The 14,178-nt window shown below is 29.3% G+C and overlaps 1 protein-coding gene across 1 annotated transcript; it reads left to right on the plus strand.

Annotated features, from left to right (window-relative positions):
• The first annotated feature begins 4,502 nt into the window (after positions 1-4,502).
• On the plus strand, positions 4,503-14,178 carry LOC112594225 (nostrin). The gene is made up of 13 exons (XM_025338908.1): positions 4,503-4,725; positions 7,586-7,688; positions 7,783-7,868; positions 8,019-8,269; positions 8,732-8,886; positions 8,958-9,046; positions 10,514-10,649; positions 10,762-10,929; positions 11,001-11,156; positions 11,978-12,133; positions 12,247-12,346; positions 13,693-13,815; positions 13,913-14,178. Exons 2-13 carry the CDS (start codon positions 7,599-7,601, stop codon positions 14,017-14,019), a joined length of 1,617 nt encoding a protein of 538 aa, XP_025194693.1. The 5' UTR covers positions 4,503-4,725; positions 7,586-7,598; the 3' UTR covers positions 14,020-14,178.

The raw sequence follows: 14,178 nt of genomic DNA on the forward strand, positions 1-14,178 counted from the left end.
ATAGGTCAGAATTATTATATAATATAATATTATATCAATTAATTTAAACATAAAACAAGTATTTACATCACCAACCTTTGCCCGTATTTTTTACTCATTAATAATAGTTCATAATAAATAATCGTATGTGAATCAATTTTAATATTAAACTTTTTATTGACCTAAAAAGTTATAATTATTTTTAAGTGTTTTGTTTTGAAAGTTACACTAAAAAAACTTCATGATTTATCAATCATATTAATTTTAATTTTAAAATAATGTCATTACAATACATTATGTATTTATGTTTTAATTCAACAAGTCGATCGTGTAATTTAATGTAAACATCAATTAAATATAAACGATAAGAAGATAAACGACGATTAACTCATTAAATGTGCAGTAATATCGATTAAATAAAATAATAATAATAATATACATTTTAATGGTCGTGTTTGAATCAAATTGTCCAGAATCGCGGGAAATCGTTAGACTAAACAAACACGAAAAATGTCGAACGGTATTCATTCATATGCAATTAAACATTATTTTGATTTCTTTTCACATACACACTGTGAGAAAAAGAAATCATTGTTAATATTTTATTTTATTGCGATAAATACAATATATTATTGTATATTTGTATAATAGTTGTAGTTGGTATACTATTAAATTATTATACCTTTATCGATTTTGCCCTATCTAGAACTTGTTGGACGAGATAAATGTATAATAATATGTCAACATTCAATTTGATACACCGCGCATAGTACAATAATATAGTATATAAGATTTTGTTCTTAATAATTCGTATATACCTACTATTGGATAAACCCGACAACGGTATTTTAATTCAAACGATCTGGTTTCAATTTCACACGTTAAATCGTGGATAACAATTAGAAAAATTTGCGAGTTTTGCTAACACAATTATTGCATTCCTCGATACCAGCAAATTGTACACATACATGTACAAATACTAAGATTTTAATAATAATTAAATAAATAAGATATTAAGAGTCGAGTAAGTGTATGCGTACGGTTTTTACCTTACTCACTCTGACGTTGAAAAAAAAATCACACTTAATTATTATCGTTATTTATTATTGAACAATTTTATTACGCTTAGTACAATAAAAAATAATTGCACATGACATTATTTTAAATCATAGACGCACAATGATTTTTATTATATTGATGAAATATTGAGAAGTATGACTGCAGACTGCTATATACTTTATTTTAGCGCGTAATTTTTAAAATATACATGCAATGATGTAACGGATGGTAATGTATTCATATAAAATATACGATTATTATTAAGATAACAATATAATATTATATTTCATGTCTTGATTAACAGAAAACCATTTACATTTTTTGTTATTCTGAATTGATAAAAAATAAAAAGTAAATACTTCCTAGGCTACCAAATTGTACATGTGTTGTTTAGTATTTTAAATTTTGGTCTTTTAGCAAAACATTATTGTACCCTATCACAATACGTATCATAATATTATTTTATTATAATATTTGTGAATATTATAAAATATAAATCAAATTCAATGATAACTGGATGTGTTGGAGTTAAAGAAGTTGCTTAAAATTCTTATTCACATTTTTTTTAGTATTCTTGTGTATCATAAAATATTTAAGACTTACATTGTAATCTGATTTCTATTTACTTTTGGTTAATATTATATAAGTATAGAAAATAACTAAAATGTAGATATTTTTGAATAAGGTTAAATGAATAAATAATTATATGTAAAATTATTAGAAAAGAAAATTTGTAAATATTATTTATTAGATACTTATAGTTTATACTGTCATCGGGTATTTTATAAGTTTAAGTTATTCGATTTAGATTCATTAAAATTATTTAAGAATACATTTTAAGTATTATGGTTAGCAAATACAAAAACAAACTTTATAAATTACGAATGTAAAATAAATATCAAAATAGTATTCAATAGACAATCTACATTGAAAAGAAACCGGTAGTATGCCTTAAGTAGTAGAGGTTTTGAAACACAACTGGAATATTTTATTTCTATTGAATACAATGAATATTGATGTTTCAAATTATACTGCAGTATGTCCCAGAATTTGAAAGTCATCATTAACTGTAGGTTAGAAAATTAATATTTTTTAAATCAATTACATAGGAGCTAATATATTACCTGAAGGCGGCAATATTAAAATATTTTTTTTATAATAATGAATTTTCATATTTATTGTTTTTATTTTTTTGCTTATTTAAACGATAAATAAATCCATAAAATATAGATGATAATAATATATTCCAACCAATTTAAGTGCAATTTTCAACATATTTATGATAAATAAATTTCAAAATAATTTCTTGTAATTAATAATTCCAAATCGTTTAATTATTAGGTGCATTGTATAACTAAATTTAAGTCATTTGACCAGTGATTGTCTGAGTCATTCGAATGAGTGTTTAAAGTTATGTTATCGTTTTTAAGTGATTGATATAATCATCTTCAATTGATATTGTAAATTGAATAAATGGACCAGATTTTAATCCGTACTTATGTACATTTTATAAATGGTTGAATAAAAGTGCATTAGGGTCAAATAAAAAGGAAGACTTGTTTAATTTCCAAACGAAAAATATCTCGTTTAAGTACGGTTAAATTTTTTAAAATAAAATATTGAAAGCACACGACTTTATCTTACTTTGCGAGTTTGACTACCAATCTACTTTTAAGTAGTGACGTACAGATAATGACGATGTATCTATATATTGTATACTATATATAATTCAGTATGTGATAAGAAAAACAGGCATTTTCCTAAGTCTTATTACTTTCTAGAATATATTTTTTTTTAATTTACATATTTAATAAATATTTAACATTTTTAAAATATAAAAAAAATAATCATATCATAATAAAAATGTCTAAATGATAAGTTCTAAATTAATTTATATTTGATAATAATATCGAAGGGATAAAATATTTTATAAACTAGAGAAAGTTGGAATTGTGAACAATGTGTAATATTTCCATGTACCAAATCAATTATTATAATTGATATTAGGTGTTTTTGACCTATTTTCGTGAGATAAAAATATTTTATAATAATATACTCGAGACGTGTAGTTTAAAAATTAACTAAAATAACACTTTTTTTTAAATTGTTTTTTTATATTTTCTAAACGGTTATAATGTATTACAAATCCTGTAAAAATATTGAATATAAAACAAGGTTATATAAGTATTTTAAACCGATCTTGGAAAATACAAGTTTTTTTTAGCGGTAAAATAATAAAACATAAAGTCAAATAAAGTTTTAATCTGTCTAAGGTATGGCACGAAATTAATGTTTTGTTATTAAAATGTTTCAATGTTTGTTTCAAAACCACTAATATCACAGAGTCAATTTCAAAATCAGCTATGTATAAATAAACCGAAAAAATGTTGGCTTCAAAAACAGCTATATGATAAAATTGTAAACAAAACTATAAATCTATATATATAATCTTTCTATATGTATAGTAAATATCTATAAGCAAATAGCAATGTGTATACACTCCAAAGCTTTTATAGCATGATATATATATAATGAAATCATAGAGTAAAATCTTAAACTCATTTTCGTTATTTGTTATTTTTGAACATTTTCAATAATTTTTTTTAGCTAATTTTGAAATAACATGTCTCATATTAAGATTGTTCAAAATTAAATATTCCAATTTCAACCTTAATTTTGAATTCCTTATTAATTTACTGTACGTTAAAAATACGTGTTGTCGATATCATAATATTATTGTATTGACATTTCCTGTGACTATATCTATATGGCTCTGTTATAAAATGACGTAAATTATATTTATTTTTTTACATCCGGTGAGGGAGAGAGAGACTGTTACGTTGTTCGCGGGAAACAGTTAATTGGTTCAGATGACGAGTTGTATAAAGTAAAATATGTAGGCGTATAAGTGGTGACGTGGGGGGGAGGAGTCTGGAGAGGCACGATTAGTGTAACTTTATACTATTGTGATGGTCATCTAGTCGTGTGAGATGGACAATTGGGTTACAACAACTTTGAAAAAATTTAATGTCAAAAGCAACGATTAAAATTTGAAAGTTTTTCAAAACCCTGAACTCTTAAGAATTAACGAGAAAAAAAAAACCATTAGTCCAATGTTACTACTAGTTCAATAAACAGTAAACATATTGAATATGAAACAAATTTGGGCAGCAATTAAGCGTCATAGAACAGCCAAACACACACACGCGCGCGGGCGCGCAAGGCTTATCACGTGGTAGCTTTAAGCATACATAGACGTCTATTATATACGTATGTAGTATATTATTATTATTTTTGTGTTGTTTATAAAATTACGGCGGCGCTTCGGGGGGGGGGGGAGGAGGCGAAGTGCGCGGACGGCTGCGTGCGGCCACATAATAACACTGGGCGAGTGCGTGCGCTCTGGGCCCCTCTCCGTCATCCACTAACCCGACCACACTTCCGCTCCAACACCGCCGCCGAACGGGTTCTCCTACGTGGAAAACGATCGTCAAGTGGTCCGCCGTGCCGTGGCGAGGTTTAGTTTTAGTACACCGCGAACAGCAGGTTACCGTGCCGGCGACATGTGCGCGTCTCGACGGTCGTCTGCCCGCTAGTAGTGAATAACCGCTCGACGACGTCCCGGATTTCCTGCGATTTTCCTATAACCCGTTCCGGCCGTTGCTGATCTCCAATCGGACCGTTCGGGTAAGGAATTGTTATAAAATTAAATGCCCGGCATAACGTTTTATCGTCGATCGCGCATCGATGTTCTCGAAATAATATTGGACGACGGTTTTCGCCGTCATACGGCCGTTTTTCGATTTGACGTCGAATAATAATGATACAGCGTAATAGTGTAACACTTAGCACCTAGTACTGCAATGATCGTGATAGGAGTTCATTCGTAATACCGACCGACCGAGAGGTGATGTCGAACCGTCGTCGAAAATGCGAATACCCATACTATCGTACGATTACGAAAAAAATATATAAAATACGAAAAAAGAAAGATTGTATGACAGACATGATCTGTGGGTATAAAAACGATTTTTGGTATTTTACGTTTTGTCTGTGTCGCTGGTGATTGCACAGCATTTTTCAGAGAGGTGTTAATCCGATTTTATTTCGATTGCATTCTATCATGTTTTTATCGAGTCAATAACGCCAATAACACACAGCACTGTATGCAAACGACGTCCCATCATGACATACATTTTTATACTCGTGATTTCATACCTTTTTTATTTGGCAACAAGTAATAATAGCGTTTCGACAAAATAACAGTGTACACCATTATTTCGACGACACGCGATGTACCATACCGTCGATACTAGATTCATACGCAATACCTACGATAATCAATAGGTATCTAATTAAATAATGATTTTAGTTCTGAAAGCCATCATATCACGTCGAGTTCATCATATTGTTTTATCACATGAAATTACACGTGTCACGGGCTTAAATCAATTATCGTTCGTCCGGACAATTTGATATATTATAGTTATGCGCGTATGATTAGCAATAGATTGTTATTTTTCATATTTGTATTTCTCTTACTAATTACTATTATGCACTGTGCACAGTCATTATCAGTTTTGTTCGACTCGTGGATATTATTATAATGATGTTTGAATAAATATTTTTGAAAGTATTATTTTAAATCGAAAATCGTATTGCTGAGAACGTCTTGCACGCGCAATTATTATTACCACATAAAACAAAAGAATTTCAAAGTTACCGTTCGTAGATTTGTGGTTTTTAATGCACGTAATATTATGGTCATACGCCTCGATTCTATAGATACTGTCATACTGACATCAATTTAGAAGACTGCAGGTCACATAGAATAATGTGAATAATAATAGTGTGGCTATAGGTACGTTAAAGTATGCTCTATACGGCAATTCTGTTGTTTTTTCACTTGAAATTTGGTTATATTTGTCGATGATAATTGTACGAAATATATTTTACACGTGCAGTAAATGAATTACATTATACCCCACGATGTTTGAATATTTTTCGGTAGAGGGGATTGATATATATATGTATAATATGTACTATGTACGTACATTTATAAACACACTTATAAATAAAACAAATTATCTCCATTAACTACATAAACTAACACGCACAAAAAAAAAAAAAAAAATGTGTACAATGAACATCTGTTACAATTTTAGTTTATATCTCTATAATTGATTATTAAAAAAACTTAAATCTGTTTTTGTCATCATAGAAAAGTTACAATCAATATATTATACAATAATAATACTAGAATTAATACTATAATATGTAATATGTATATTAATTCGTTTTAAGTTTATGAAACATTTGACGTTGTCAATAAGAAGCTACGGTCGATGAAATATGTTGATTTATTTTTTATGGAGAATTTGGGTTTCGATACTATACGACACTATATAGTGACTAGAATGTTTGCTGTTTTTTAAGCATAGCGTTGTAATGTTAAAGACTAATAATAACTGGGTCTGCTAACTATCCAATTATTAAAATCACTTACTGAAAAATTCGATAATAGTAATTATTATCATTCGCACAGCAAACGATTTTCGTTTTGATGAATTTCAATTTAAACAATTTTACTTAATTAATCAAAAGAAAAAAATAATGTATTTATTTAATATCATGATCTTGTATAATGAGTTATGAATTATTTTTATAATTGAAATTATAAACGTGCTGTAACGAAAAACCTCGAATACGGAAACCATCTAAACGATTTTTTACGCACTAGTATTGAGGTCTTATTATTGAAGCGAATAATATTTACAAGTGTAAATAATAAATGTAAACTATACTTAAAGAATAAATAGCAAAATTATAGATTTTTTTTTGCACTATTCAAGTCTACATTTTTTTTTTCTATCGAAGTACCTATACTCGGTATTGTTTCTGAAATGTCACGGAAACAGGTTTTCCAGATATGAAGCCCATTATTGTCAGTATAGAGCTGAATTATAGTAATCAGACTTCGTATTGATGTGCGAGAAAATTTCTCTTTAAAATGCCCAGGTGAATGTGCTACATCTCACCGCAGTAATACATCAGATATAATATGTTGTATAGCGTGTAGTGGTCGCAGAATATAATCCGTAGCTCTGTCGATTAATAGAGCGTGCTAAAATCCATTAATTACAGAATTTTTCTTTACGGTAGAAAATAATGCATTTGATAAGTATTAAATCAATTATTTCATTAAAAAAAAAAGAATCACTATGTGCGGCGTTGTTAACAACTCAGAGAAAGCAGATGGCCTTGTTCGGATGTATCTTGAAGTGGCCAGAGTGGACATTACTTTCAAAACAACTAGACCTAAATCGGCGGCTCTTTGAGGGTTTTACAATAGTTGAGTGTCTGGCCCAACCGGTTTCGTCTATTGACAAAAATAAATTTTACTTTTTCAATTTTTATTTCGTGCACACCACACATTATTTATAATATACATATGCATAATATATTATTATATACTTACGTATTAGAAAGCGGGATCCAACTTGTTGCAATATTATAATTGTATTTGTACTTTTTCCCGTTTTTGCAGATATTTTGTCGCAATGAGTACAGATAAACCACGAAGCCTGTCCGGTAGCAGGAAGGGGAAATTGAAGTATACACTCAGAGGAGGATTCGACTTCGATACTATGGTAAGTCTGCATGTGGGCAAGACAACCTCGAAACACACCCACCTGGGGACGTTCATGGAGAGTGGGCAGTGTTTTAATCGACTAAATGCTTTAGGGCCACTCAAGATATCACGAACTGCGTAAGTTTGTTAAAAAGGGCAATGACTTTTGCAAGGAACTTGGAAACATTATGCAAGAAAGGTAAACAACACACTTTTTAAGGAGTGTCATATTGTACATCTTGTTTAATATGTACTTATATAATAGTACAGTACACGATTGTTTTGGGTTGTTATTTTTTGGCTATATAATATGATTTACATTATTTTTTTGCAAAACAATTTTATTTAGAGTGGAACTCGAGTTGCATTATGCAAAAACAATGTCTAAGCTTTCCGTGAAACTTATGAAAGCTGCACAAAAAGGCATCGGTTCTATACAAAAAGCTTGGTTAGTAATCGGTAAAGAAATGGAAACCGATGGTCAAGCACACCGTTGTATTGCTAATTCATTGGAGGATGATATAGTTAAGCCACTCAAGAACTTACAAGAAACACACTGCAGGATAAAAAAAACGGTTGAATGCAATGTCAGCAAAACCAGTAAGTTGCGTTATATTGGATAATTAATTTTTAGATACGTATATAGGTATAATATAATGGGTAATAAATAACTTAATAACTGTTTATAATCATTCGTAGTAATCTATAACATTATTTCTGTATTTTACATTTTCAAAAAAAACTACTTATACTATATCTTATAGGTACTTTTAATATTAGCATTTTATTTAAATTAGCTTAAATTAACTTAATTTTGTTTGGATTATACATTTTAAATCAGGTTTTGTCGCTATTTTAATATAATTTAAAATATATTTCAATTAACCTCTATTTTATTTTTATTGAGATATTATGTTTGTATTTTTCAACATGTTTTGATTATTCCGTATATTTAAAAAATGTACATTATGAATTTGAATATTTTTATCAACAATTCTAACGGTTAACATTATTTAATGAAAATATATACATATTAAATTTTAACAAGTTTTAAATTATTAGAAAAATGTATGAACAAATGGAGAACCGATGAGCGAAGAAGTAAAAAAGAAAGTTTTACTGTAGCTAGAGAAAATGAAAAAGTTCAAGACATGACAAGTGATGCTTCTTATTCAATCCTTACAAGTAATGCGAATTTGACCAAAGATGCTACTAAAGTAATTTTATTGTTTAGTATTGTGTTGTTTGTTATACGCTAAAATAATTAAAGAAAGTTGATTTTTTCTAGTTGGAAAACAAAAAAAGAAAATTGGAAGAATCTGTAAAAAAGAGCTACACAGAATATTATACGTATTGTGTTCGAACAGCTAGAGCCAAGTAAGAATAATCGAATTGAGTTAAAAAGAATAAATATTTTTTTAATATTGTATAGGTACTAAATAGGTTCTGGTAAAACTACATTTTTACATACAAAAATGTAATTTTTTTTTAAATTCTAAGGGAAGCAAAATCATTATTGATTTTACAATTATTATGTGTATAAAAATTCCTAAATTTTTGTGTTTATCATGTCTTAGAATAGAGAATTTGTTCCAATATTCAATATCGACAGTTGTTTTTGGTATCATATTTTTTTTAATAACAAAAAGAGGGGTGGATGTAAAATATAGAAAAATCTTAGTAAGTGTTTTAGCTTACTATTAGTTGGTATGAGCATAGGTACTCAAAACAGCAAGAAAAAGTTAATATTATAAATTATAATATATTATGATACCTCAGTTTTTGATAATAAATATATTGTTTTTTATTTTAATTTTAAAATGCCATAAGCTACTTTAGGAATATTTATTTACCTATATCGATTTTCGCTTAGAATCATATTTTCAAGTATAATAAATAATTTATCACTGAATACTTAATGATGAATAGTATACATTCTTATAGGTATATTATGATTATTATGAAAGTCTAAATCTATACAATACAGCAGAAGTGAATTCCCTAGTATTACTATAGTAATTACTTTTATTTTATTGCTTTGTGTGATTGTAATTTATAATATATGTTCTTAATTTCATACTCCGAAGCAGGACATTAAAAAAAAAAAAAAAAAAAAAAAATGTATACTAATGTAGAAAGTGTAGTTTTGTATAATAGTTTGATACTGTAATTAGTTTAAAGTATAAGATTACTGCATGCTCATCATGCTCTTCGACAGGAATGACAACCACTAATGATTTTGGGATTCTTAGTTTTCCGCCTAAGTGACCTCGACCATTATTACCGCGGCCCTTTTCTATCAAAGCTTGTATTTCAATTTCCAACAAAATAAATTAATACATATTTTAAATATCTGTTGAGAACCATAAACGATTCTCTATTTTTGTATTTTTCATATAGTTTAATATATTTTGACGCTAAACTAGATATTTTTATTGCATACTGTTTAAACATAATTAATTTGAAGAACTTCGATTTTTAAAACTATTATCTCTATATTATATTAATAGCTAATACGCTGTTTATTAATTTATTACAGCTAAAGCGTTTATGTTTGGAAATGCACTTGCAAAATTATATTGCTTGATATGATTGAGATACTATACGAGGTGAGGTATGGCGAGGCGGAGTGTGACATGGTATATCGTAATCGTAATAATTTGATGGATTTAGATTAAGGAGTTCTTAAAAATATTTTATATAATTTATTAATTTTTTTGTCGAAATTTGAAATATAAACTTTGGTAGAAAACAGACACCGTCGTAATATTTAGAGGAAATAGCGAGACTTTGGTTTTTATTAATATTATGATTAATAAGTTACCCTATAAATAATACTCGCAGGCTCGAATGGGAAATGTCTGTAAATGACGCCGAAAAAAATTTCATGGCATTAGAGGAAGAACGTTTGCTGAGATTAAAAGAATACGCTCACCACGTGTCGCAGATGTACCAACAGTTTGTTCCGAAAATTTCACAGGTAACGTGAACACGGAAATACTTTTTAATTTTTTTATATTACGTACCTATCTATAATAATATATTTATCTTCTCATTCGAACCGTATACGTAACTACTATGTTATGTTTTAGCTATCGTCTCGACTCACTGAACCGATATATGAATGTGATGTGTCTCAAGATTTTACAATCATCACAGACACGGTAAACCGATACAACGAAGATCTGAGTGTTCAAGTGCTACCCGACTTTTATCCGGAACACACAAATCTAGCCATGAACAAAAAAAGAAGAATATCCGTAAGCAATATTTTACGCGTGTTTTCCTATAACAACAATAATCAAATTTTTTATGATATAATATGTTATAGGCGTTAACGAAAATATTACAGCTGGTTAGGCAGGATCTGGACCGAGAGCGGCGCAGTAAAAAAGGCTTGGACACGCTGGCCAATGCGATGAACCACCACACTTCCGGTTTGAAACACGACGACTCACACAAAAACGTCTATGAAAAACTTCATCACGTTAGTTTTGAATACAATTATTTAATACCTATACTTTGTCCTTATTGGGACCTACCCGAGGGCGGACGTCGGGCACACCTGTCTACAATCCAATGCACATTCTATTGCGAGTTATAGATGAATTTTCCTTTTACAGAAACGAATAATATACAGGATGATTTACTAAGCATGCTCACTCAACAGTTTTTTGTTAAGTAATCAATTAATTCAAATTCTTAATTTTGGAACTCTTAATTATATTTTAAGAAGTGATTTACATTTGAATTATATTATTTATGTTAATCGACTAATGTTAATTACACAAACTTTCATCATAGCCCACCATATCTTTCCAACTCGTTTTCAAGGACCTAATGCCCATAAATAAACAACACAAATACTTCTTGTTTAAATTTCGATTTAGATAGGTACATAATTTTTAAAAAATTTAACCGATTAACAATTTACATTATGAAAAAATAAGTTATTATCGTCATAAGACGACACTCTTTAATTTGTTAAATAAATCTCAAGTACTTGAAAGCATAACTTTTAATTAAATTTAAAAGTTCCAAAAATCTGAATTTGAATGAATTCATTATTAAAGGAAAACAATTGGGTATGAAGGAGTGGAGCGGGGGTGATTGTGTCCGGTAAATCACCCCATATTTTATAAAACAACCATACCGACTGTTGTTTAAATCGTTTTTTAAGTTGTCATATCTCGTTTTAGCCACCGTCAATTAGTGGCGCGCACAAGTGTGTAGACTGCAGTAAACAACACCACACCCATCGTCTATAACAATTATAATGATAATATGTCATGCTCACTTTGTTTTCAGACGAATTTAATGATACTATACTTAGAAGCGGTCAATTATAAAGTAGTTACGGCTCTGGCAACTCTAGAAGGTCACCCGCCGGCAGCGTCTAATACCTTCTCGCAGCACATCGAGACAACTCGAGATAAAAACGGACTTCAGATGTCGGTCCTCAAAGTACGTATACAGCATTCTTACGTGGATCGTGAACAACGGTCTTCGTGACGGACTAGATTCATAATTATGGGCCCTCTCGTAACGCCAATGACTTATTTGTCCTTAATATTCAGATGCCTGCGTCGGTGTGCCAGAAGCTAACGTCGACAGCGCCTATCCTAGCGCACGAGTCCATGTGGTCGGACCGGGGATCCGCGGACGGCACAGACATCGGTGGGCAATCATTGTATTTCGTTTACGATGTGAATCTCGCTGACGGATTGTCAAAGACTCGTTGTTGTATTTGTTTAGATAGACCGACGATGACGGTTAATAGAAAAAATCCATTCGATGGAAATTTTTAGGAAAACCGTACAGTGGTATACGCAGTATATGCGCTCCCTGTCGTTTACGCATACAGTCGAAACATTTTACTAGTCTCATATATTAGTGCCATAAATACTTTTGAATTATTTTTTTAGACACAAATTATTTATATGTCTATGTCATTTACTATTATAGCGATTATTGGTGCGTTGTTTTATTTTATTCGTTCGCCATCAGTTTTGAACGCGAGAATAGTAGGTATACTCGTGTATGTTTCACAACGGAAAACGTTACATTTCCAAAAAAAAAAAAAAAAAAAACAAAATAAAAACACATATTTGTTTACCCTGAAATTTAGTTATAATTCTTCAAAGGATTATAGTCGTGACAATTTTCTATCGATTACATTAGATTTTACAAAACGATAAAGGTGTGAAGACTCATCATAAATTTGAACATAATAATCGCATTGGATAAAAGAAAAATTTAACAGTTTTAGTTTTATATTAATAATCAGCGTCCAAGGAAAATAATTGCCGATAAAAATTATTGTTGATAAGTAATGAACATTAATCATTTTATTTTAAAAGCAGCTTATGGAAAATGTATTCTCAAGACTGGTTAATTTCAAGAAGTCTATATAAAAAGTTACTAAGCCATGTTAATTGAAAATTGCATATATCCAAGTATAACATAAATACTAAACACTCTTGTACGCATTATAATTTATTCGATGTTATTTTCAATTCAAATTTCCAAAAATGAAAAACACATTTAAAATATTTTATTTATTTAGAAACCAGAAATATATATTTTTCAACTATTATAGATAAAAATAATTACATATTTATTTATGAAATAAGTTAAAAAAACAAGGTTAAACAAGGTTTTATTTTTAAGTAATTCTTTTCTAAATTAATATGATTCAACACTCACTTAATGTTATAAACATAGAGTTAATAAAGATTAAATTATAGCTGTTAGTAGTTAAGTGATGACTATGTATCGTGGTGCATCCAATCATATTATTATGTCTTATCAAAGTTTCAAAATATAATATAAATTAAACCACAATCGATTAATTAAAAACTACGAAATAAATATTTGATTATTATATTATACATATTATCTGTATATTAAAAATTCTGACGATTTTTAGGTTATATTAGATTAGTTTAAATTTATTAGGGTACCTAGTACCTATTCTTTGTTTTTCCATAGTTATAGTACTAATTACGAGAATTTGTTTGTAGATGATTTCTCTAGCGACGAAGACGATGCCGACGACGATATTGACGAAAACATAAAAAGTCCTCGTTGTAAGGCTCTCTACCAGTATTCAGCAAAATTGAACGATGAATTAAGTTTAGAACCAGGCAAGTCGAATATTAAAATTTTTTACCGATGTAGTCTGTATGCACGTTAGCGAATTAACGAACGTTGTTGATCTATATTATTATCAACTTGTTTTAGGCGACGTTATACATATCCACAGCAAAAAGTCTGACGGCTGGTGGTTAGGAGACCTGAAAGGCGCAATCGGAGTATTCCCAGCTACATACGTTGTAGAAATCGACTGAAATGTGTTTAAAATATTTATTTTGTATATAATTATAAGTTTACCAAAGAATTAGAGCCTAACAAATCACACACAGTTTATAACATGCCTTTATATACAATTTTTGTTAACGTTTATGTATTTAAAGTATAATCTTATATAGGTATTGATTACAAAAATA

This window comes from Melanaphis sacchari, unplaced genomic scaffold (genome assembly GCF_002803265.2).
Source record: "Melanaphis sacchari strain LSU unplaced genomic scaffold, SCAv2.0 Contig221_pilon_pilon, whole genome shotgun sequence".
Classification (NCBI taxonomy): domain Eukaryota; kingdom Metazoa; phylum Arthropoda; class Insecta; order Hemiptera; family Aphididae; genus Melanaphis; species Melanaphis sacchari.

Bases quoted from the DNA above. Each gene is read 5' to 3' on its own strand.
- LOC112594225 (XM_025338908.1), top strand. From the start codon at position 7,599: ATGAGTACAGATAAACCACGAAGCCTGTCCGGTAGCAGGAAGGGGAAA. The intron at 7,869-8,018 runs GTAAACAACACA...AATTTTATTTAG, and splicing joins GGAAACATTATGCAAGAAAG to AGTGGAACTCGAGTTGCATT. The intron at 9,047-10,513 runs GTAAGAATAATC...TAATACTCGCAG, and splicing joins GTTCGAACAGCTAGAGCCAA to GCTCGAATGGGAAATGTCTG.